Source organism: Hemicordylus capensis, chromosome 13 (genome assembly GCF_027244095.1).
Source record: "Hemicordylus capensis ecotype Gifberg chromosome 13, rHemCap1.1.pri, whole genome shotgun sequence".
Taxonomy (NCBI): Eukaryota; Metazoa; Chordata; class Lepidosauria; order Squamata; family Cordylidae; genus Hemicordylus; species Hemicordylus capensis.
This window is the reverse complement of record NC_069669.1, coordinates 11,019,911-11,043,549: the sequence shown is the minus strand read 5'-3', so window position 1 is coordinate 11,043,549 and position 23,639 is coordinate 11,019,911. Positions and strand designations below refer to the sequence as shown.

At 48.4% G+C, this 23,639-nt stretch overlaps 2 protein-coding genes across 8 annotated transcripts in view; one reads left to right on the top strand and one right to left on the bottom strand.

Annotated features, from left to right (window-relative positions):
• Positions 1–53: 53 nt before the first annotated feature.
• On the top strand, positions 54–16,766 carry NAGPA (N-acetylglucosamine-1-phosphodiester alpha-N-acetylglucosaminidase). The gene is made up of 11 exons (XM_053276958.1): positions 54–179; positions 3,381–3,866; positions 6,788–6,927; positions 8,165–8,273; positions 8,463–8,591; positions 9,548–9,756; positions 9,972–10,019; positions 11,401–11,529; positions 12,601–12,732; positions 13,756–13,807; positions 14,403–16,766. The coding sequence occupies exons 1-11, from the start codon at positions 55–57 to the stop codon at positions 14,686–14,688; spliced, it is 1,845 nt and encodes a 614-aa protein (XP_053132933.1). The 5' UTR covers position 54; the 3' UTR covers positions 14,689–16,766.
• The window catches only part of LOC128336818 (WD repeat-containing protein 90-like), a 10,340-nt gene continuing 3,366 nt past the window's right edge, over positions 16,666–23,639 (bottom strand). For 5 of the 7 annotated variants that reach the window (XR_008312102.1, XR_008312101.1, XR_008312104.1 and 2 more), the window contains exons 2-8: positions 22,210–22,351; positions 21,621–21,751; positions 20,792–20,922; positions 19,591–19,743; positions 19,075–19,194; positions 18,729–18,813; positions 16,666–18,132 (exon numbers count right to left, since the gene is read on the bottom strand). Coding sequence is in view for 2 of the 7 variants with exons in the window: in XM_053277037.1 (XP_053133012.1) it covers positions 17,975–18,132; positions 18,729–18,813; positions 19,075–19,128 (297 nt within the window). In the remaining 5 variants the exon portion in view is untranslated. Of the gene's footprint in view, positions 18,133–18,728; positions 18,814–19,074; positions 19,195–19,590; positions 20,359–20,791; positions 20,923–21,620; positions 21,752–22,209; positions 22,352–23,639 lie in introns of those variants that run through there. The other 2 variants (XM_053277037.1, XM_053277036.1) reach the window with 2 other exon arrangements.

Here is a 23,639-nt window from a genome sequence, read left to right as displayed (position 1 = left end):
GCCCTCAGTGGACTGCACGTGACAGCCTATCATGTGACAGGAAGGGAGCTCAATATGGCGGCCTCCATGGAGGAGCTGGGACGTGTACTTGGCCGGCGGCGGCGAACGGCGGTTTGGGCTGCTGTCTCCTTTGCGCTGCTCCGCTACGTCCTGGGGGCAGAAGGCCATGCTATGGACAGGTAAGGGCCCGTCCCCAGTCAGGAGGGGGGTTTCCAGCCTGTAATCATCACCCTTTGGAGGAGGAGGAGGGTCATTGGCTGGTGGTCTCCCCTCCCCTAAGAAGCTGCCATATACTGAGTCTGACCCTTGGTTTGTCTAGCTCAGTATTGTCAAACACAGGCTGGCAGCGGCTTCTCCAGGGTTGCAGGCAGGAGTCTTTCTCACCCCTATTTCGATATGCTAGGGAGGGAACTGGGAACCTTCTGCAGGCAAGCATCCAGGGGCTCTTCCCAGAACAGCCCCATCCCCTAAGGGGAAAACCTTGCAGTGCTCACATGTAGTCTCCCATTCAAATGCAAACCAGGGTGGACTCTGCTTAGCAAAGAGGATGATTCATGCTTGCTACCACAAGACTAGCTCTCCTCCTAAGGACCCTCCCTTCTCCCGCATCTAGCTATCCTTGGGCTGGATCTACACATGAAACGGAATGAGATGTGGCACTGCATTTTTTATTTTTAATGCTCCCTTCCAGAACTAATGTAAAGTTAATTGTTCTCCTTGCATGTAGAAAGCTAGCACAGCAGGGAGGGGCCTGGGACTTGTCTCCTAGATGTAACTAGTACCGGGGTCCCCAACCTTTTGAAACAAGTGCACACTTTCTGTCACAAACCTTTAGCTCAGGTATCCTACAGAGATTTTCAGTGTGTGTGTAAAACACACAGACTTACTTAAATGTTACAGTTATGAGCTAGGCTGCTCCAGTCACTGGTTTACATGCAGACTAAGCTACTCATGAGCACTCCCATTGAAACTGCTGTTCTTTGCTATGAACCACACTCATCAGGAGTGGTTCATCTGCAGTTGCCGCTCGTCTGGTGGCAATTCAGGGATGGGCCTTCTCGGTTGCTGCCCTGAGGCTTTGGAACGTGCTCCCTGGTGAAACAAGAGCTTCCCCATCTCTTACAACTTTTAAAAAGGCAGTCAAGACACATTTGTTCACCCAGGCTTTTAATTAGATTTATTGTTTTAATAGTTTGATGGTTTTTAATAGTTTTAACATTGTTTTAAATTTTAAATTGTAATGTTTTAACCTTTGTATTTGTTGTATTCTTGCAAACTGCCCAGAGACTTGTGTTTTGGGCAGTATATAAATATGTTAAATAAACAATAACAAATTGACGGGGCAAATAAACTTGTCCCACTAATTTCATTTTCAGGAAGTCTGCTTATAAGTAACTTAATCCAGTGACCAGAGTAGCCAGATAGTGTGGGGAGACAGGAGAGTTCTGAGTATGAATACAACAAATATTTTTATAATGCTTTTCAGCAAGTTCCCAAAGCAGTTTACACAGTCACAGTCTGAAAAAGACGGACACCGGCAACAGCCACTGGAGAGATTGCTCTCCCCTTGCTGAATAAAGAGAATCACCACTTTGAAAAGGTGCCTCTGTGCTCAGTTAGCGGGGGACCTTCAAGTAGCCCCTGTTGGGAACCCCTGTAGTAGGTATATACTAGGACATATTAGGTAAAGAGGGCTGTATCACTTGCAGGGAAACATCTTGTAATGTGGGGGGACTTTAAAAAATGTTCTCTCACCACCTGCAGGCGGAAGTGATACAGTCCCCTTTCCCTCCTCCTTCTGCTGCATAGGTAGGCTTGACCAGCTTGCTCTCATTCTGCACAGAGATGAAAAAAATTAGAGGGACCACTGGTGCATGATAAAGTTCTGCACAAAAATGACTGGTGGTTGTTGTTGGTTTTTAAATCTAAGCCAGAGAGGGCAGTGCTGCTTCTCCAAATGAATCAACTTTGTGTTTGCAGTTAGTAGTGGTCTCTAAGTTGAGTTACTTGTTTGACTTCTCCTCCCTGCCCCCGGGCCTATTTAGCCTGATGTAAATTATAGACATGGGGTGGGGCATGCCTTCTCTGCTGCCCCATCACCTGAGGGGAATATCTTACAGTGCTCATAAACATCACGTTTTTTTCCTAATGCTTTTAAACCTATATCCATGCTTTAACTGGCTGATGGATTTCTTCAGGAGCTTTCTTTTAAAATGGGTTGTCTGAAATGATGCTGTTTGTCAGTAGACTACTTCTTGGGGGAACATGGCACAATACGATGCTCAGGCACAAATGACTGATTAAGTGCCGTCAAGTCGGTGTCTGCTCTTAGCGACCACATAGATAGATTCTCTCCAGGATGATCTGTCTTCAACTTGGCCTTGAAGGTCTCTCAGTGGTGCCTTCATTGCTGTCATCATCGAGTCCATCCACTTTGCTGCTGGTCGCCCTCTTTCCTTCAACTCTTCCCAGCATGATGCACTTCTCAAGGGAGCTGGGTCTTCGCATAATGGGTCCAGAGTATTATAGTTTGAGCCTGGTCATTTGTGCCTTGAGTGAGTACAGGCACAAGTACTTCGTGACTTTTGCTTATGACATCCCATCTTAGGTGTATTAATTCTTAATGCAGCATTTGTGTACAAGGTACATTTCTAAATTATGCAGGCAGAATTCCTGCTCCTAGGAGCCTAAAGAAAGAGAGGATGCACTGAAGCAGAGCAAGGTTAGGGAGGGATGAACACCGGCAAATGTCATTCAGGGCTGAAGGCTTGGTTGCTGTCAAGTGGGAGGATAAGCCAAAAAACAGGGCAAGGTGAGGTCTGAGGGAAGAGAGAGGTTACAAACCTATTAGCTATGCTTTGTTTTATATTCGTTGTGGAAGGTCCTGTTCAGCTTTTTAAAGATTCTTATTGCATCTATATCCGACCTATATTTCAAAGAAATTCTTATTACATCCATATACCGCCCTTTTCCACAGAATTAAGGGAGGCATATAGGAAGCTCTCCGTCCCCCATTTTATCCTCACAACAACCCTGTGAAGTTGGTTAGGCGTTGTAGACGGATAAACTAAATTCAGATTATGTAAAATCTAAATAATAGGAATTTAGATCGGATCAACTTAGCTGCATTGCTAAATAAAGCCAAATCTGGGACTCCCCTGTACTAGTCTGATGCTAACCGCAACACTTGATGATGTGTGAGATGGCCACAACAGGATGGCTCCATGGCTTTAGGAAAGACAAGTTCATGGAGGACAGGTCTATCACTGGCTACTAGTCTGGTGGCTATAGGCCACCTCCAGCCTCAAAGGCAAGATGCCTCTGAATACCAGTTGCAGGGGACAGGGCTGTTCTTAAGTTAGTTTACTGGCACTTTTCAGGACTTCATTAAATGACGATCAGCTTCTGCCGTATCGTCCTCCCCAACACGGACCTCGGCACCGCCTCCGATCCATCCGAGACTGCCACGCTCTTCTGCACGGCAATGCAACTCACGAGACCTGGCCTAGCGACAACAGTAGTGCCCTCCCGCTGGCCGTCACCCGCACGTTTGTGTCTTACTTCCCTCCAGAGGGTCAGAACCACCGAGAGGTCTACGGCCACTTCACGGTGGCAAGCAACCCATTGCGGACGTTCTCCGTGCTGGAGCCCGGCGGGCAGGGCGGCTGCAGTTCCCGCAGCACCGTGACCGTGGAAGAGACTGCGAGATTGGGCAAGTGCCTTGTGGCCCAGAACGGGGGCTACTTCGACACGAAGACCGGCGCGTGTCTTGGGAACGTTGTGAGCGATGGGCAGCTGGTGCAGAGCTCCGGAGGGGTGCAGAATGCTCAGTTTGGCATCCGGAAAGACGGCACTCTGGTCTTCGGGTAAGAGCTTGCTAGCAATAGTTTCTCTGATATCGGAGAGGGCCAGCTAAATAGTCCGTGGGCCAGGCCCACACATTTGGACCAACAGTACCATCTCGGGGGATGAAATCTCAGTGATTTCTGGCAACGTGTACCACCTCCCTGGAAATGGAAAATGAGTGGTAGCATTGTTGCACTCACAGCTTTTTGTGAGCTATCACCCCCTTTTTAAAATCCCTACCCCCCAAACGATTCGAGAAAAGTTGCATTCGTTTTTGCACAGAGTCAGGGTAAATTGTTGTTGTACTCTTTCCATGGAGGATGTGTCCACCAGTTCTCACTTAACATAAGTACAGCCCTGCTGGATCAGGCCCAAGGCCTCTCTAGGCCAGCATTCTGTTTCCCACAGTAGCCCACAGCCACTGGAGGGATGCTGTGCTGGGGATGGATAGGGCCACTTCCTCTCCCCCTGCTCAATAAAGAGAAACACCACTTTGAAAAGGTGCCTCTTTGCCCAGTTAGCAGGGGTCCTTCTGCATTGAACTTAGGACCTTCTGCATGCCAGCGCTCTTCCCAGAGCAGCCCCATCCCTTCAGGGGAACTATCTGGCAGTGCTTACATGTAATCTCCGATTCAAAAGCAAACCAGAGCAGACCCCGCTCAGCAAAAGGGGACAGCCCGTACTTGCTACCACAACACCAGCTCTCCTCTCCGCCCTTTTCAGAAGGGCGGTATAAAAATCAAATAAATAAATAAAATATTGTGTCCAGGGATGATGGGAGTTGTAGTTCAGCAACCTCTGGAGCAGCAGTGTTCCCTGTAAGAGCGAATCCCAGATGCCGTTGACTACAGCTCCCAGAATCCCTAGCGGCAGTGGGCTTTGGCTGAGGCTGCTGGGAGTCGTAGTCAACAACGTCTGGGATTTTCTGTTAGAGGGACCACTGCTCTGGAATACCACTGGTTGGGAACCACTAGCCCAGACTGTCGGCCTTGTAGGAGAAACTCCAGATAAAAGCTTAATTGGCTTGATTCAGAGGGTTATGCTGTAGTGTAGAGAAATTCTGCACCCCCTCCCAGCTTTCTGGCACAAGTTTATGTCCTAGTTTGACACACGTGAGTCAGCATTCAGATAAGGTATTCAGAACTACAAAGGTCAGCTTCCGGGAGACTGTTGGCTTGCAAATACCTTTGAGCAAGAAAGGTACACATCCTGTGTCAACTACACTTACTTTCAATTAAGCCAGGAGAAGCACCTTCTCCCGAGTATCCTAATTAATCCCCCTCAATAGCAATTTAGGAGTTTAGTCGTTTCCCTGAGATCGGCTGTTTCTTAGCTAGGCTTTCTCACCTCAAGCCAGGAGCATGATGTTCCTGAATGCCAAAGGATAATTTCTTTAGCAAACTGTGCCACAAACTTCGATTTGCATAGAGAATGGACCTTCTGTGCCTGACAGAAACCTCTGGTATCCCATGAGACGTTCTGCAAACAAGTTAGGCTAACTGATGTCAGGGATGTGTAGAACATTTCGAGGTCATAATGTTCCGAAACGGCCCGTTTCGAGCTTGAAACACCCTTCAAATGAAGGAGAGGAGAAGAGAGGAGGAGCTGGTCTTGTGGTAACAAGCATGACTTGTCTGCTTAGCTAAGCAGGGTCCATCCTGGTTGCATATGAATGGGAGACTAGAAGTATGAGTACTGTAAGATATTCCCCTCGGGATGAAGCCGCTCTGTGAAGAGCATCTAGGTTCCAAGTTCCTTCCCTGGCAGCATCTCCAAGATAGAGCTGAGAGAGATTCCTGCCTGCATCCTTGGAGAAGCCGCTGCCAGTCTGTGAAGACAATACTGAGCTAGCTAGACCAATGGTCTGACTCAGTATGTGGCAGCTTCCTATGTTCCAATGAAGGGCCTGTTTCGAGCTCAAAACGGAACAACCCCATTCCAAGTCGGAATGTTTCGAGTATTCCAAACGCCATTTTGGAGGCCTGTTTTGGCACTGGCTTCTGATTGGCTTGTGATCTGCTTGTTTCTTGGTTGACTTGATATGTATGATAACACGGAGGAGAGCTGGTTTTGTGGTAGCAAGCATGAATTGTCCCCTTAGCTAAAGCAGGGTCCACCCTGGTTGCATTTGAATGGGAGACCACATGTGTAAGCTCTGTAAGATATTCCCCTTAGGGGATGGGGCTGCACTGGGAAGAGCATCTGCATGTTTGCATGCAGAAGGTTCCAAGTTCCCTCCCTGGCAGCATCCGAGAGACTCCTGCCTGCAGCCTTGGAGCAGCCACTGCCAGTCAATACTGAGCTAGATGGACCAAGAGTCGGACTTGGTAGAAGGCAGCTTCCTATGTTGCAATTGATCATCAGGCCCCAGGCCCATCGTCCAGCCTCCTGTTTCCCACAGTGGCCCACCAGATGCCTCCAAGAAGCCCACGGGCAAGAGGCGAGGGCACACCCTCTCTCCTGCTGTTGCTCCCCTGCAATTGGTATTCGGAAGCATCCTGCTTCTGAGTCTGAAGGTGGCCTATGGCTACCGGACTAGTAGCCCTTGATAGCCCTGTCCTCCATGAATCTGCCTAAGCCCCCTTTCAAAGCTATTCATGCTTGTGGCCATCACCACATCCTTTGGCAGAGAATTCCACAGATTACTGACTTGCTGTGTGGGAAAAGGACTTCCTTTTGTCAATCCTAAACTTCCTGGCCATCAGTTTCATGGGATCACCCCTGGTTCTAGTGTTCGGAGAGAGGGCAAACAATTTCTCTCTGCCTTCTTCATGAGCAGCACATGAGAAAGCTGCCGGGCCCTATCGGACAGGTGTTCACTTTTCCCCTATAAGCACATCAGGGTCTTAAGTCCCACTTTGAGTGGGTTTGAACCCGTATGCCTGATATTTCCAAAGCATTTGCCCTGCGGTTAACATGGCTGAACGGCTGCCTTTTCTAGCTACCTCTCCGAAGAAGAAGTGTTGGCGAAAGAGAATCCCTTTGTGCAGCTGGTGAGCGGGGTGGTCTGGCTGTTGCGTGATGGCGAGGTGTACGTGAATCAGAGCTGGGCCGTGGAGTGCGAGGAGATCCAAGAAACCGGTAATGAGTCTCCCAAGCCTATGGGAGAGCTCCTGATGAAAAATCACTCGGTCATTGCACCTTAACCCACAGTGCTCATATCAACAGACATCCGATCTTTATGCATGATAATACCTTAACACAGGTGCTTTCATTAACAGCTCTCGGCTTGTTAGGTGCTTCCACAGCTCTCTGCATCCAACTGAGCATCCTGTGGCAACAGTCGTTGTTGTTATTTACATTTATATCCCGCTCTTCCTCCAAGGAGCCCAGAGCAGTGTACTACATACTTAAGTTTCTCCTCACAACAACCCTGTGAAGTAGGTTAGGCTGGAGAGAAGTGACTGGCCCAGAGTCACCCAGCAAGTCTCATGGCTGAATGGGGATTTGAACTCGGGTCTCCCCGGTCCTAGTCCAGCACTCTAACCACTACACCACACTGGCTCGATTTTTGTGGCAGAGTTGGAATTCTTTGGAGAGGTTTTGCTAATCAACGCCCAACCACCACTGCAAAGTTTTCACAACTCTGTTCCGAGGCCTAGGCATTCCTACATTAGGGCCTGCTTTAGTCGGATCGGGTTTTGCTCCTTCCGTAGTTAAAACGTGGTCCAAATACATTGTCTCAGTCAAAGCAAATCTACATTTAGTCTCAGTTAGTTTCAGATTTCTTTATCTGTACTTCTCCGGGACTTTGATTGATTGATTGCTTTGATTTATATGCCGCCCTTCAAAAAAAAAATCATAAAATAATTTTAAATTCTTTTTTAAAAAGCATTTAAACAAAATTAGTTTCATTTAGTGTCAGGTTCCCGTATTTGGGCCTCACAATTAAAGTGTCATCTGTATCAGAGATTCTCAATGTTGGGTCCCCAGATGTTATTGGACTTCAACTCCCATCATTCCAAACCAAAGGCCACTGGGGCTGGGGATTATGGGAGCTGAAGTCCAATAACATCTGGGGACCCAACGTTGAGAAACCCTGATCTATATCATACAAAGGTAAAGTATGCCGCCGAGCTGAACATCTCACTATATCTTCTTCAAAGGTCTGCTGTACCTCTCACCCCTGGGAGGGAAGAGGGGAGCAAAGGGGTGCCCACTTTAAACCAGAAAGCTCTCTACTACCCCACCCCACCACCTGCCCCAAAAAGTTCAGTTCAGTGTGATTCAGAGGGAAATTCTGCAAAACAAAACTTCTTGCAGTGGAAGGAATCTTTCCTCGCCTCTTTGTGACCAACCCCGTTTCTCCTTCTGCCAGGCACCTTTGAGAGGTTCGTCAGTACGGTGTCTGCCAGAACTGCTGTGGGGCACAACAAACGGGGCCAGCTTGTCTTGGTGCATGTGGACGGGCAGACGGGCAGCAGAGGGTAAGCCTGGGCAGCGTCGTGTTCTCGTAACAGGAGGCGAATCCTCCTCCAGGGCTTGGAACCTTCAAAGGTTCCTTCCAGGGGTAGATAAGAGCTGGCCATCCAAGGCTTGGACGGGGGTCTTCTTGGCCTTTGGCAGTAATGACTACCTCTTCTTCCCGCCTCTCTCTGTGTTTCTTCACTGCTTAGCCTCAGCGTCTGGGAAATGGCTGACTTCCTGAGGCAGCACGGCGTCGTCAATGCTATCAACCTGGACGGCGGCGGGTCGGCCACCCTGGTCTTAAACGGCAGCCTGGCCAGTTACCCCTCGGACCACTGGTAGGTACCCTGTTGAAAGGCTGCCCGGCCCTGCGTCTCTGCCACAGTCCTTCAGGTCCTGTAGCGCCGGAATGGAATCTTTATTCCAGTCACCGACCAGACAAGAAAGGGAACACAATAAGGAATAACCTCCAGCGATGGGGATTTATAGCACTGAGGCTGGGCTTGGTCCATTTTTGCTCAGAACTTTGGAGTTGGGCGGTATATAAATTAAATAAATTAATTAAATTATGGCTGGGGGTGATGGGCAATCCCTGACCCTAGAGTCAGCCTGCAAAGACATTTTTTTTAAAGTGGTCACCAGCGCAGCCGGTCAATCTGGATCCAAAGGTTAGTGCTCATTCACTTCTCTAGCCCCTACAAGCACCTTCGTGCAGTATTCCAGGAAGTGCCTTTCAATGGGACTGGAGGAGAAGGGGAATGCGGAGCGTGGAGGGCTGGATGTGCCATAGATGGTAGTAACAGAGGAGCCATAGGGCAGGGGGAACAGGAGCCGTGGGGCTGGGGGGCAATGCAAGGGAAGCCCCCTGGTTGAGCCGCAGCGGTTCTGGTCTTGATGTCTGCTACCGAGCCAGGGATAAAGTGAGGAGGGAGGAGAGCTGGTCTGGTGGTAGCAACTATGGGTTGTCCCCTCTGCCAAGCAGGGTCTGCCCTAGTTTGCATTTGAATGGGAGACCACATGTGTTGAGCCCTGGAAGATACTCCCCTTATGAGGCCGCTCTGGGAAGAGCGCCTGCCTGCTTGCGTGCAGAAGGTTCCCAGTTCCCTCCCTGGCAGCATCTCCAAGAGAGGGCTGAGAGAGATTCCTGCCTGCAACCTCGGAGAAGCCGCTGCCAGTCTGGGTAGACTATACTGAGACAGATGGACCACTGGTCTGACTCGGTAGAGGGCAGCTTCCTGTGTTCCTAAAGTGGCTTCTCTGACCCCATCGGCCTCTCTCTGCTCCTCTTTCCTAGCAAATCAGATGCCATGTGGCGCTGTCCTCGGAATATTTCCACCGTCGTGTGTGTCCACGAACCTGTCTGCCAGCCTCCGGACTGCAGCGGCCACGGGCAGTGTGTGCGTGGGGAATGCCGGTGCGACGGAGCGTTCTGGCAAGGGCCGGCTTGCGATGTCTTGGACTGCGGCCCTTCCAACTGTTCCCTGCACGGGATGTGTACAGAGAGTAAGTCCGTGCCCTCTGGAGGAAGTGTGAGCATGTGGGCCAGTCGTAGCAGATGCCCTGAGCTGGAGGCCAGGTCTGGGGTGTGTTACATAGGAACATGTGGACCAGTAGTCTGACTCGCAGTATATGGCAGCTTCCTATGTTCCTAGCTCCCCTCCCTGATCTCACCACTTCAGCTGATGCATTCTCTCTCTCTCTCTCTCCTCACCTTGTAGCGGGGTGCCTCTGTGATGCCGGTTGGATGGGTGCAAACTGCAGCGAAGGTAACCGAGCTTCTGAATCCGCAAATGCCCATGTTGACCGATGCCAGCAATGCCCGCCTCTGCCCGTCTGCTGCTGCTGGCCCCTCTGGCCATGGGGCAGTGGGAGCAGTTGGGGGGGTCAGCTGGTTGTAACTCAGTAGGTTGACGGCTCCCCCGTCACGGGACAGCACCCCCGAGGGCAGCTTACCCTTGGGTGCCCAGGTAAATAAATAAATAAGATAGCCGAAACAACACACCAAGAAGGGGCTACGAGCCGATACAACCCGCAGAAGCCGATACGTCCTGCAGAACAACCAAACTTGCTGATACTTAATTTGCATGACTTTTTTTTTAAAAAAAAAAATTCCCATCATCCTAGGGGACACATGGAGTACGGGAAACCTGTCCAGTCCTCCCCGCTGCTCTGCCACCAAATTCCAAAGTAGCCAGCTGCTGAGATCTCCCTAAAATCCACCCCCCCACACACACACACTTTCTGGCCTACATTTGCAGCCAGGAGTCTGGAGTACGATGAGTCTCTGAGCAAGGGTGCAGCACAGTGGTGGGAGATGTTCCCCTTTCTTTCCTCCCCCCCACCAAAAAGCATGCTGGGACATTCCAAGGAGCAGGAAGTCGGCCCATATCTCCCATATCCCATCCAGACCTTTCTTTCCATTGGAGGAATGTGGCTCTTACCATGTTTGCCTTGAATAATATAGTGCAAGTCTCCAGATGTTGGGGGGCCAGGATGTGGCCGTAGCGCAGTGTTCGAGCATCTGCTTTGCATGCAGAAGGTCCCAGGTTCCACCCCTGGCAGCATCTCCAGGTAGGCCTGGGATAGAGACTCCTGCCTGTTCCTCGGAGCTGCTGCCAGTCAGTGTAGGCAACTTTGGGTCTCCGACTGTGGCTGAACAACAACTCCCATATAAATTGCAGTTGGCGAGGAGGTTGTCATTCAACCATAGCTGCCTACCCCGCTGTAGGGAATACTGAGTGAGTTGGACCCATGGCGCGACTCGGGGTAAGGCCACTTCCTGTGCTCCTACCGTGTTGACCTGAATCGAAGACGGCTCTGAATTCAAGACGACCCCCTTAAAAAGCAGAGGTTTATACCTGCATTCACTCCAGAGGAACAGGGCGCTGAATTTAAGACCGCCTCCTGATTTCTACTAGCAAAAAACCTAGACTTGGATTCGGGCAACTGCAGTCTGCTGGTGGACTACAACTTCCATCATCCTTAGTCACAAAGACTATTGTGGCCGGGGATGATAGGACTTGTAGTCTGTCTAGGGCCCCAGCTTTGCGAACCTCTGATGTCATGTGGGCCTCGCCCCCAGCAGAAGCTCTGATGGTCTTTTATCTAGGTGAGGTTCATTTCTTTTCCCCTCTCCCCCTGCAACAGTGTGTTCCAACAACTCCTACGGGGACGGCTGTGCTCAGAAATGCCTCTGCCGCAACGGCGGCAAGTGCGACCCTGTGCACGGATCCTGCACCTGTCCGGCTGGCTACCAAGGTGCCCTCTGTGAAAAAGGTGGGAGATTCCCCTCCCGTTGGGAAGCTTGTATTCTGATGCCTTGTTGCTAAGCATAGCAGGGAGTATAGCTGCCCCACTGGACCCCAGAGCAGACAGCAGGAACTTGAACCAAATCATATGATGCTGACCTGAGATGCCTATTTATTGATGACATCTATGAATCGGACGGTATAAGGGCAATGCGATACACATTTCCACACTTCAAAGCTTTTTTTCAATGACCTTTAATGCACAATGACATCATTATTGATTTGCCACCTTTATATAAAGGTAAAGTGTGCTGTTGAGTTGATCTTGACTCCTGGCACCCACAGAGCCCTGTGGTTTTTCTTTGGTAGAATACAGGAGGGGTTTCCCATTGCCTCCTCCCGCACAGTATGAGACGATGCCTTACAGCATCTCCCTATATCACTGCTGCCTGATATAGTACCAGCGGGGATTCGAACTGGCCACCTTCTGCTTTCAGTCAAGCATTTCCCTGCTGCGCCACTTAAGGTGACTCGCCTTTATTTACCACCCCCATATAAAATCTCTGGGCAGTTTACAAATCAAGTCACACCAGTTTTATAAAGGCTTAAATAAAACAAATCAAAATTATAACCATCAACCCTTGAAAGCAGGGGTTCCCAACCCTGTGGGCCTCCCGCTGTTGGTCAACTACAACTCCCATCATCCCCAGCCACAGGGCAATATTGTTTTGGAGGGGTTGGATATAAATATTTTAAACAAGGCTATTTAAAAAAAAATTAAACAAAATGTTAGTGTGTTAACTTAAATTTCATTTAAATTTTTAATTTAACTTTTTAAAAAAGAAGCAATGTTTGTAGAAATCCAGTGCCTCATGGAGGAAGGTCCTGGCCCAGCCATCCTCAAGGCACTAGCTTTCCACATGCAGGTTTTGGGTTTAAGACGGAAAAGGTCTTCGGAATGGTGGCTCCCAGCCCACTTTCCTAAATGCGGGAACCATGCTGATGCTGGGCCATGACCAACAGTTGTGTTATTAATTAGGATTCTTGTTAATATTCGGTCCCCTCTTGCATAACCAACATTCCACACTCCATTTCTCAGCCTGCCAGGTGGGACACTACGGACCCAGCTGCCAGCACACCTGTCAGTGCCCAAACCAGTGTCCCTGTGATCCAAAGACGGGCAGTTGCAACGTCTCTTATGAGTCTTCCGCGCTGGACGGATTAGCCAGAGGTATGTGGCCGGGGCCTTGCCTTTGGGAGGGAGTGTGGCATGATGGTAGCGCAGCTGTAGGCAGAGGTTCCTTGGTTCACTCCCTCGTGTCTTTCCGTAAAATCATTTCTGAAGAGGAAGGCTGGGGAAGATCCCATTCTCTGCCTGAGGTCCCCTGCTAACTGAGTAAAGAAGCACCTTTTCAAAACGGTGTTTCTCTTTATTCAGCATGGGGAGAGCAACTGGCCCTCTCCATCCCCAGCACAGCATCCCTCCAGTGGCTGTTGCTGGTGTCTTTCTTGTGTTTCTTTTTCTTTTTAGGTTGTGATACCTTTGGGGATAGGGAGCCGTCTTTATTGATATCTGTGTAAACCTCTTTGGGAACTTTTTGTTCAAAAGCGGTATATAAATATTCTGAAGGGACTCACACGTGGAATTGCCGATCTCTTAGCAAAAATATGTCATTTGTCCCTACAATCAGACTCTGTACCAGAGGACTGGGCAGTAGTTAACAAAAAGGGACCCGGTGGCGGGGGGGATCTGGAAAACTACAGGCTGGTTAGCTTAACTTCTGTGTTGGGTAAATGGATGGAAAGCAGACTTAAGAGCAAAACTGGTTAAGCACCTAGAAGAACAGGCCTTGCTGAACCAGCCTGGCTTCTGCAAGGGCAAGTCTTGCCTCACTAACGTTTTGGAGCTATTTGAGAGTGTCAACAGCATGTGGATAAAGGTGATCTGGTTGACATAATGTACTGGGGCTTAGCGGTCATGGGATAAGGGGAAAGGTTCATGTGTGGATTGGTAACTGGTAGGGCTGGGAAAGACCCCTGTCTGAAAACCTTGGAGAAGCCACTGCCAGTCAGTGTAGACAATACTGAGCGAGATGGACCAAGGGTCTGACTCCGTGTACGCCAGCTTCCTATGTTCCTATGACACTTAAGCCTGGTTTTAATCAGTTACTGTTGTGTAAACCTACAGTCCCTTGAACACACCCTGGCAAATGAGTGTCATCTTTTCCAGTCTCTTCTCTGACTCTCTTTCCAGAAAGCCAGTGTCTCCTGAAGGCTGGTCTCAAGGAGGAATTCATCTTCAGAGAGTAAGCTGTGCATTCTTGCTTGTTGTGCTTAATTGCTCCAGCTTCCAGTGTTCTGGAGTCTCCTGTACCATAGCAGTTTTAAAAGCGGGAGGAGTCTTAAAAGCCAGTTAAAATCTCAGCTTCCTGGATGTTCTGTTACGTCATAAATGGGTTCCAGAGCTTGACCTGGAAGCCCTCAATGCAGCAGCATCTCTGCTAAATCTAAGCAGGTCTGGGTCTAGAGATCCTTGGTCCGGTGGTAGCAAGCATTAATTGTCCCACTTTGCTAAGCAGGGTCCACCCTGATTTGGATGGGAGAATACACATGTGCATTCCCCTTCGGGGATGGGGCCACTCTGGGAAGAGCAGAAGGTTCCAAGTCCCCTCCCTGGCAGCATCTCCAAGATTGGCCTGAGGGAGACTCCTGCCTGAAACCTTGGAGAGGCTGCTGCCAGTCTGGGTAGACAGTACTGAGCTAGATGGACCAAGGGTCTGGCTCAGTACATGGCAGCATCCTATCGATAGAAGACCATTTGGGATCTTAGGTAGCCCGTCCCGTCCCCCCTTAAGCTGCAACAAAGAAAGGTATGATACAGATGTAATATTTTTCCAACAGGAAGACTTGGATTGGCATCACATCAGCCTTGGCTCTGCTGCTTGTGCTCAGCGTGATAGGAAACGTAAGGTTCCTCTTCTGCAGCTCCCGAGAGGAACGCAAGCGTGGCAGATATACCTACTACCCGCTGCAGGACATGAATGGGGAGGCCGGCCACGATTGTCCATGGGACAAGGAAGACCAAGTGGAGGACGCCTGCGCCCCACCTCAGCCTGTGTCAGCAACGCTGTTCTTACAAGAGAAGCCAGAAGACGCTCTCCGTGGCTCAGATGTTTGGGCACCATAGCTGAACATTCTGGTCGTCTTCCAGTGCAGAACCTGGCTGCTTCTCTTACGGGCCTGTGCTCTCTGAAACGGGCCGCTGTCCTCACAAGTAGGTCTACCCAGGGGAAAGGAGCCTAGGAGATCCTAGGGTGACGATCTGATATTTTGGTTCCTGAGGTGGAAAATCCAGCTGCTGACCTCTGGTGGGGGAAAACTAATACGGACCTAAGACTGCCTTATGCAAGGTCTGGAATGCCGCCTTGGCAACGCCAGGGTTATGCTGCTAAGCATCTAGGCTATTCCCAAGGCTATTCCCTTATCAGCTTTTGTCCTAAAGAAGCGTGCAAAAATGTGAAACACACACTGGAACAGAGAACTGCATTCCGGCAGGCCTCTCCGTGAACGTTTTAGACATCTGAAATGTCTTGTCTGCACCAGCTAAACAGATAGCAACATTTTCTAGGTGGATTGATGGGGATTTAGGGGACGCTGAGACTCCTCCTGCTGCCAAATTAGGAATGATGGAGAGACAGGCTGCTGGGCTTTCAGTCTGAGAGCGCCCACCAACGCAGCCTTTTAAGTTGATCTAGCTTCAGGTGCCTTTTTAAGGATGCGGAGACAAGTGAGAGGTGGCTTATTACCATGTAATATTTGACAAAGGCAAAACCTCACGTAGAAAGAATGGATTTCTTAACCTCTTTCCCCTTATTGTAATTTTTTTAAAAAAATGGTCATCTGTGCCATCTATCTGAGCCCCATGAGTTAACCAAGGTTTGTTTAATGACTACTAGCCAAGAGGGCTCTTTTAAAAAATACTCTAGTGATGGTGGCTAAATAGAGCCTCCAGATTCAGGAGCAGTGTGCCTCTTCATTCCAGATGCAAACAGGGGATAGCCATCACACCAAGTGGAAACAATATCAAACCTACATAGATCTGTGGATGGGTCTAGCCCAGTGGGTACTTATTTTCTTCTTCGTTTGCTATACGAACTGCTTTGAACGTTGCTTTTGTTTTAAAAGCAATGTGTCAATACTGTATTCTTAATCATAATGAAGTTGACTCTTAGGCCTTAATGAAGATGGCTTAGGCCTTTAACTTATCACATCAGAATTTTTAAGTATTTTGAAAGATGTAGATTTACTTCAAGAAGGTCAGCAGCCTTCCAGTTAATTTATTTTAAAGTTTTTAGGCCTGTCTGAGCCAGAATATTTAAATCTCTTGGTTCCCTTCACACCTCTTTTTGTACTGACTGCCAAAGACTGCGGGTTGTGCCACACTTGAACCATGTGTCTATGTATATATTTCGGAATCTATTTTATTACCTCTAATAACTTTTATGAAAGGCTTGAACAAACCTGGTCTGAAGGAATCAGCTTTTTATTGGGTATATCCAGTTTTGTATTCCTGGAATCATCCTTTGATCAGTGGTGAGTTAGTGGGCAAAGAAGGGAAAACATGGTAATTTCATGCCAGGATAGGGGGAAATGTGTCTCCTTCACCTTTCTGCTAAGAGGAAACAGTATTCCTAGCTTAACTTGCAGTATCTGATAAATAGAGGGGAATTATTTCATTCCCTTTCTGCTTCTGAAGCTTTAAGGTAAGATCTTAAGATCACATCCTCCTCTTGCTGTATTATGTATGTCTTTGTCTTGACCTTTTTTAAAGCTAGAAAAATCAATCTAGATAGTTTCAAGCTACTGTTTCCATTACAAAAATAACCTACAAATTAATCCTACATGTTCCCACTGGCAAGAGAACATCTGCTGTGAATGTTTAATGCTGTGAATGTGTAAATGTTTAGTGCCATACTTACCAAAAATTCATCAATACCAATCAGAATTCTTAGATATAGCTTCTGATTCCGTTACTGGAAAAGTGATACCATGCCCGATTCCTTGGAATTGCCCACTCAGACGACTCATTCCCCTGGCTAAAGGGCTGTATGCACACACATATATTCACCCACCCTCTTACTGAAAAATGCAGGGATCAAAAAGGTGCATAAAAACACACTCGTTTATTAGGAATCAAAACTTAAACACAAGCAGACCAGTTTTCTTCTCTTCCAGCTTGTAATAAATTACAAATGACAAAAGCAATGCAGTTGTGTGTGTTGTTGATACAGTCTAATTCTGAGAGGGAAATATTAGTTATTTCCCTGTCAGTTGATGTCCAGTTTCCATTTTGCCAGCTCTCTACCCTACTACCAATGCATTCTTTGTTTAAAAAACACACAATTTTTCACTATAAAATATTCCTTAAATAAATCTTCTAATCAGAAAGGCAACTTTGTGCTCACAAGATCTGGTCCCAGTGGCCATCCTATATCTGCTGAGCATAGTTAATTTTGTTTCCATATCTGGGCTGCTGAGAGAATTCAGCAAACTGGGGGGAAAGAGCTGAGAATCTCTTCTGACTTACAAATTCTCAACACCACTTAGCTAAGATGCAACTATCAAAATGAAAAGTGGTTGGGTGTTTTTTTTTTTTGAAGAACAAGAGTTTAATCTTGTTCCTTGCACTGTTTCTCAAGGGAGATTCCAAAAGGGTGATTCTGTTACTTGGCTTTGTCACTGTCCTGGGGTCAGGGATACTTCTATGGAAAAGCCAACGAGATTGAGGATTGCTCACCCTCAAGTCCACACGAGGACAGAGCCATGACCCAGTCCAGAAGGGGACTTTCTAAATAAACCACCTGTGATCCCATTTAGAAAAGGTGGCCAAGAATGCTCCCTGTCCATGCCGGGGAAACCAGGAAGACTAATAAATTAGCTACTGGCATTGTTATCAGGGATCAGGGGAAAAGATCATACTTCTAACCATCCCCATAAATGTCAAGTAACACCTACATCTGAGGGACACTCAAAATAGCTTCTCTGCCTCAGTTCCAATCAAGAGAGTTACCCTATTGAGCCAAGATGATCCTGAGTTTTGGGGAGGGGGAATCTAGCCAAGAGTCCAAATCCTGGATCACCCCCAGTATGGCGATTTCCAGGCAAGTAATCCAGGGTCTGTGAATCAAGAAGAGGTGTGTCTGAAACCAAGCAAGCCAGGAGACGTCTGTCCCCCATGCAAAAGCTGGCCCTCAACTCCTGCATCGTCGTCGGTTGCCATCAGCCATTTCTACCCCAAACATCGGAAGCATATTCTCGAAAGCCATGGAACAGTCCCGTGTCGGGTCTAACGGGGCATCTCCAGAGCTCCTGGGCACGACCAGAAGTTCTCGGAGCTCAAACGGGGCAAAGTGAGGAGTTCCGAGCGGCCACCACGCTGGCATCCTTCGAGCAGGCGAGTGAGAGAGCTGGGTTCATCTGCTCTGGACCTCCCACACCAGGATCTCGTTAAAGGAAGCCGTGAAGAGGCGCCTCCTGGAGGGGGTGAAGCGGCAGAGGCCGACGGCATCGTCGTGGCCGGCGTAGTCCTGTTCTGTCTTGGCTGTGCGGTCAATCAGCCTCAGCAGGTGCTCTGTGGGGGTAAGCAAAGCTAGAGACCAAGACTGGCTTTTCTGCAGGAGAGCCCAGGAAAAAGTGCAGTCCTCCACACTGGGCAAGTCATTCACTTCCTGAGAATCTCAGCCAAGGCTGGTTTGGGGGTATTCTGACAGGAGGGGGGAGGACTAGGACACACCTACAAGAATATGACAGTAGCCTACTGAGATCGGGCCCATGGCCTCCATAGTCCAGCATCCTGTTTCACACAGTGACTTGCTAGATGCCTCTGAGAAGCCCACAGGCAAGAACTGAGGGCATGCCCTCTCTCCTGCCTCAGAGCCAAGATGCCTCTCAATACCAGTTGCCGGGGAGCAACAGCAGGAGAGAGGGCTGGCCTTCATCTCTTGACTGTGGGCTTGTCAGAGGTGGGTCACTGGGGGAAAACAGGAGGCTGGACTAGAATGGCCTTGGACCTGATCCAGCAGAGCTGTCCTGATGTAGCAACCTCTGCTGGAGGAAGCACAATACCTGGTGCCCCTTAGCTTGCTCCTTGTCTAGGAGCTGCCCTCCTGCAGGGTCTTCAGAGATCAGCCCTGGCTGTCTATGTGCTGAACAAACACCCAGACTCACCGTTGAAGCCAACAGCCAGGACGCAGGCAGCAGGAGACAAACTCAGCGACGTGGCAAAGTAAGGCAGGGGGAACTTCTCCACAACCTGCACACAAGCAAGGAGAAGTTCCGACATGTTAGATCCAAAGGATTGGATCCCAAAATAACTTGTTCAAGCCCAGCGTGGTGTAGTGGTTAGAGTGCTGGACTAGGACTGGGGAGACCCGAGTTCAAATCCCCATTCGGCCATGAAACTTGCTGGGTGACTCCTTTCGTTGGGCAACCTTGTACGTATGTGGAGCATCAAGTCCAGCTCCAGAGTTCTGGAGCCGATCTCAGACAAGTGACCGAGGAAAACCGTAGGCACCTGTTTCTGCAGCAGGCTGTAGAACAAGACCTCCTTCTGCAGCCCAAAGCCCATGTAGACGATTGTGCTTTTATCCCAAGGGCAAAAGGCTGCCAGGCTGGGAGGCAGAGGGTTGGGTACCTAGGAGAGGAAATGCAAGAGGGGAAGTCATAACCAGCTGTGTGTACGTTGGAGCAAATCCATTCCATGTTCGGAGACTGGAATGAATTGTGCAAAGTCTGGTGAACTGACACACTATTTACCAAATCTGAGATTTCGGCCCCGATGAGGGAAGCACCTTCCCTCCCCAAGGACTACAAGTCTCACTCGGCAGAACCTCTTTAAGCATTGAATGGAAATTAACCCACCATTTGCAAAAAATGAAGACTTTAAAAATGAGGACTAGGAGCTTTTCTTTTGTAACCAAACGGAGAACTTGCATTCTGTTGCAAAATTCTTTGCTTCTGATATTGCAATCACACTTCTTCCTAGATTGCCTATAAGGCCACTGAAAAAGAAAGGTACATTGGTACTCACCGTGAAGGTGTCTTCTGGCTGGTGTAGAAGAGGTCACCCAAGCTTGGGATTACATCCCCCCCACATGCTCCAAAAGGCAGGAAGTAGTCATACTTGAAGATCCTTAACCCAGTGCATGTGGGCGGATCTCCTCAGTGCTTAAAACAGCTCAAGCTACGGAATGAAAACCACAGAACACAACAGAAAATATACAACAATATACAAACAATAATGCAGAGAAAGACAGAAAAACTGTCCCCCTACAACCAGATCATCAGCTCCAGCCTAACACAACCCGGGCGGGCCTTGGGTGACCTCTTCTACACCAGCCAGAAGACACCTTCATGGTGAGTACCAATGTACCTTTCTCGGCTGGTGTAGGAGGTCACCCAAGCTTGGGACATTACACAGCACCAACCATGGGAGGGAAAATACCCAAGCTGGAGCTATTGACCCAGAAGGACCTGTTGCAGGACCCTCCGACCAAATGCTGTTCTGGCAGCTTCATGTTCATCCAACTTGTAATGCCTTGAAACTTCTTGCAAATAGAAAACTTCAGAAGGCTGAGCTGAAATATCTCCCGGGTGTCTAGCTTTCTACTTAAAGGGAGGTGCTTTACTTTTTAAAAAAATGCAACTTCAAAGGTTATACCCCACCCAAAGTCTGAAATGGTACAGTCCCGTTTAACCTTCTCCACCCCAAGGTTTTTATGTACAGAGATCGCACCTGCCACCTGGTATTGGAGGAACCCTCAGTCCTGTGAGCCCCAGTGTCTGCAGCCTGCAATGTTACAACCCAGACAGGTTTACCACCTCAGTGAGGACTAGCAACATTGCTGCAGTCTGTCAGGCATGGCATGGAGATATACAGAACCAACCAGAAAGGGCGGGGGGGGGGGCAGTATCGTGCGATGCAATGCCAAAATGGAATAACCTGATACTGCTATGCAAATACAATCAAAATAGCATATGTGTTACAGTATGTTACAACATCTTTCAATCTTGCAATAAAATATATTTTGTTAAGAACAATCATGATGGTCTATGCTGGATTAAATAATGCCGGAGATATCCCAGTCCCTCAGCAGCAATTCTCATTCCAGACCTCTCCATTTTCACTGGTTTTAGATAAAAAATTGCTGACAGGTTTCTGCTTATCCCTCCACAACCACAAAGGCTAAATGCTTCTGCAGCAACCCGAGACGGAAGGAAATGGCACTTACTTCATCTAGGGATCTGGCATCCATCAGAGTCACAATGTACTCGGAAGGTCCCACGAAGGCCAGGAGATGTCCGTCGGCGCTGATCGACAAGGCATCGGGCCTGTGGTCAGCATCTTGTACAACCACATTAGCTGGGGAGTGAGGCAGACAGTTGTTCAACGAGAGGAAACAAAGGAGGGGAGGAAATCTATCAAGTCACCCTAAACAAGAGCCTCCCCATCTCCGGCAACTTTTAAAAAGGCACTGAAGACACATTTATTCACCCAGGCTTTGAATTAGATTGATAGTTCTGATAGTTTTTAATGTTGGGTTTTAAATGTTTGCAATGATCTCAATTGTCAATTGATTTAATGTTGTAGATGATTTCAACGGTAAACCACCCAGAGATGCAAGTTTTGGACGGTACAGAAATATTTAAAATAAAATAAAGTAAATAAAAATGACTTGAGCAAAGGGTTTGCATGAAGGTCAACTCGTGAAAAGAGACACAGAGTGTATTTGCACCAATGCCATTCGCATGAGGAAACCCACAGAGACCACCTTGTGCAGGAAAATCAGGGCAAAGTTCCGTAATAGGAACTGCTTTCCATGCCCCCTCTCTGTTAGGAAGCAAACATAAGAGCAGTGGGCCAAACTGTGCCCCACTCAGGGGAAGGGCTGCAGTGCAAAAAGGAAGATTTAGATCTCCCTCCCTCCCTCCCTCTCTGATCCAAGACTCTAACCAGTATATGTCACAACACCCCTCTAGATTTCCATTCTTCCATTCTGCCGTCTAGGGACTTCCACCGACAGGCTGGAAGAAGATGGCCTCAAGAGACAAGGATCTTACCCAGAACTCGGACGATGTGACTTTTCTGGACAGCACAATTATAAAGAGCCAGGGTCCCACGAGCGCAGCAACTGTACATGAAATTGCCGTCTGGGGAGAAGATCAGCCCCGTGATTGAGTCGTGGTGTTGCCTAGAGGACACCGAAAAGGGGGAAAGAAAGCTAGGCACAACGGAGAAGTGACTATGAAGGTTGAGTCCACACATTGATTGGAAAGTAATTGCTTAGGACCTCATCAGTTGAGGCCTGGTTCCTTAAACAGCAGGTGAGGTGATTGACCTGCCTGGACTGGCCCATTTCAGATTTTTTTTTCCAGGCTTCACCATCAAGCCTGAAAAAAGGAATCAGGCAGGTTTACACAGTGTGTCTTTTCCAGTTTCCCACCAGAGGCGAATAGCCACCTACATCCCGAACAGGGGTTCCCAACCAAAAGAACTGTGGCAAGGGATGATGGGAGTTGTAGTCCAACATCATCTGGGGACGCTTGATCCAGAAGGAACCTCCCCTTTCAAATGACCATCGCCAACTACCGTCATTTTGGATTCATACAGACAAAAATATTCAGGACCTGTACTCCGAAACAAACGTACTTGTGTTCCTCAAGCAGCTTTGAGGCAGCTATAAGCTGATGGTCCTCACCACGCCGGTATCGAAGCCACAAGCAAAGATCTGTTGCGAGGGGTGAAAAGCCACAGTGCGTGGCATTTCGTCCGAGGCAGTGAATTCATACAGCTGTTGGGGATAGATGTGCATTCCGATTAGACAGAAGGCAACCAACAGGCAGACACCAAAGAGTTGAGCTGAAGTTCAGAGGAGCAAGGGGCAAATAATGCCTTGATTACAGGTGGCCCTCGTTATCCACGGTGCCGTCACCCACAGTTTTGCGTATCTGCCGTCAGGCAATTGAGACCTAACCTCGTTATATGTTGCTTGGAAGCGGGGTGGGTGGGTAAAATTTTGCCAATCCACAGTTTCTAGGTGGCCGGAAATGACCTCCAAGGTCATTTCTGGCCACCATTTTGCTGAACGGAGCCATTTTGTGGCTCTTTTGTAAAATAAACAATTTTTAAAATCCCTCCCCCACCCCATGATTTTTCACAGAAAACCTCCAGAACTGGGCGTTTGCTGGCGGAGGGGCATTGCTGGAGACCTGGAGAGCATGACACGGTACGTTCTTGCTCTTACGATTGCCTTTTAAGCCTCTCTTTTAGCTCCAGGAACCTAACCCCCCCCAATTCCCATTCACTCAAGATCTCGTTATATGTGGTTGCGTTATCCATGGTTGTAGGCGAGAACTGAACAAAATTGTTTTTAGGAAGCCAACATGAATCTGCATACATTTTGAGAGGCCTAAACGGCAACTATCAATATTTATATACCACTTCTCACTGCAGCTTACACAGAAAAAACAAATAAAATGGTTCCGTGTTCCAACAAGGCTCACTATATCTATCACAAACCAACACAGACCACCCCAAATATAAAGTAGATACCAGCAACAACCACTGGAAGAATGCTGTGCTGGAATTGAATGGGGCTATTCACTCTCCTCCAGCTAAACGTTCTCCCCCAGAAGAGAAAGGTAAAGCTGTGCCATCGAGTCGGTGTTGACTCCTGGTGCCCACAGAGCCCTGTGGTTGTCTTTGGTAGAACACAGGTGGGGTTGACCATTGCCTCCTCCCGTGCAGTATGAGATGATGCCTTTCAGCATCTTCCTATCTCGCTGCTGCCCGATCTAGGTATTTCCCATAGTCTGGGAACCCTGTGGATCCTGTGTCCACTGGCTTCTCAAATGCCATTTCCATCTATGTGCAATTCACACACTGAGAACAATGTTTTGGATGCCAGCTGTTAGCTAGGCACATTATTACTCCTATTCCTATTTAACGGTGAATGCAAGAGAGAGTCCCTCTCCATCCATCGAGCTTTCTGTGGATTCTCTCCAACATATTTTTGCATTGACCTCTGGTCGTAGGAGAGAGTGCAGTCTTGAGAGTTAGGCAGAATGTTTCAGCCTGAT

What these genes read in the sequence shown, in the direction of transcription:
- NAGPA (XM_053276958.1), top strand. Translation starts at nt 55, where the DNA reads ATGGCGGCCTCCATGGAGGAGCTGGGACGTGTACTTGGCCGGCGGCGG. An exon ending in CGAGGAGATCCAAGAAACCG is followed by an intron (nt 6,928 to 8,164) that starts GTAATGAGTCTC and finishes TCCTTCTGCCAG; the next exon opens with GCACCTTTGAGAGGTTCGTC. An exon ending in GGGCAGACGGGCAGCAGAGG is followed by an intron (nt 8,274 to 8,462) that starts GTAAGCCTGGGC and finishes TTCACTGCTTAG; the next exon opens with CCTCAGCGTCTGGGAAATGG.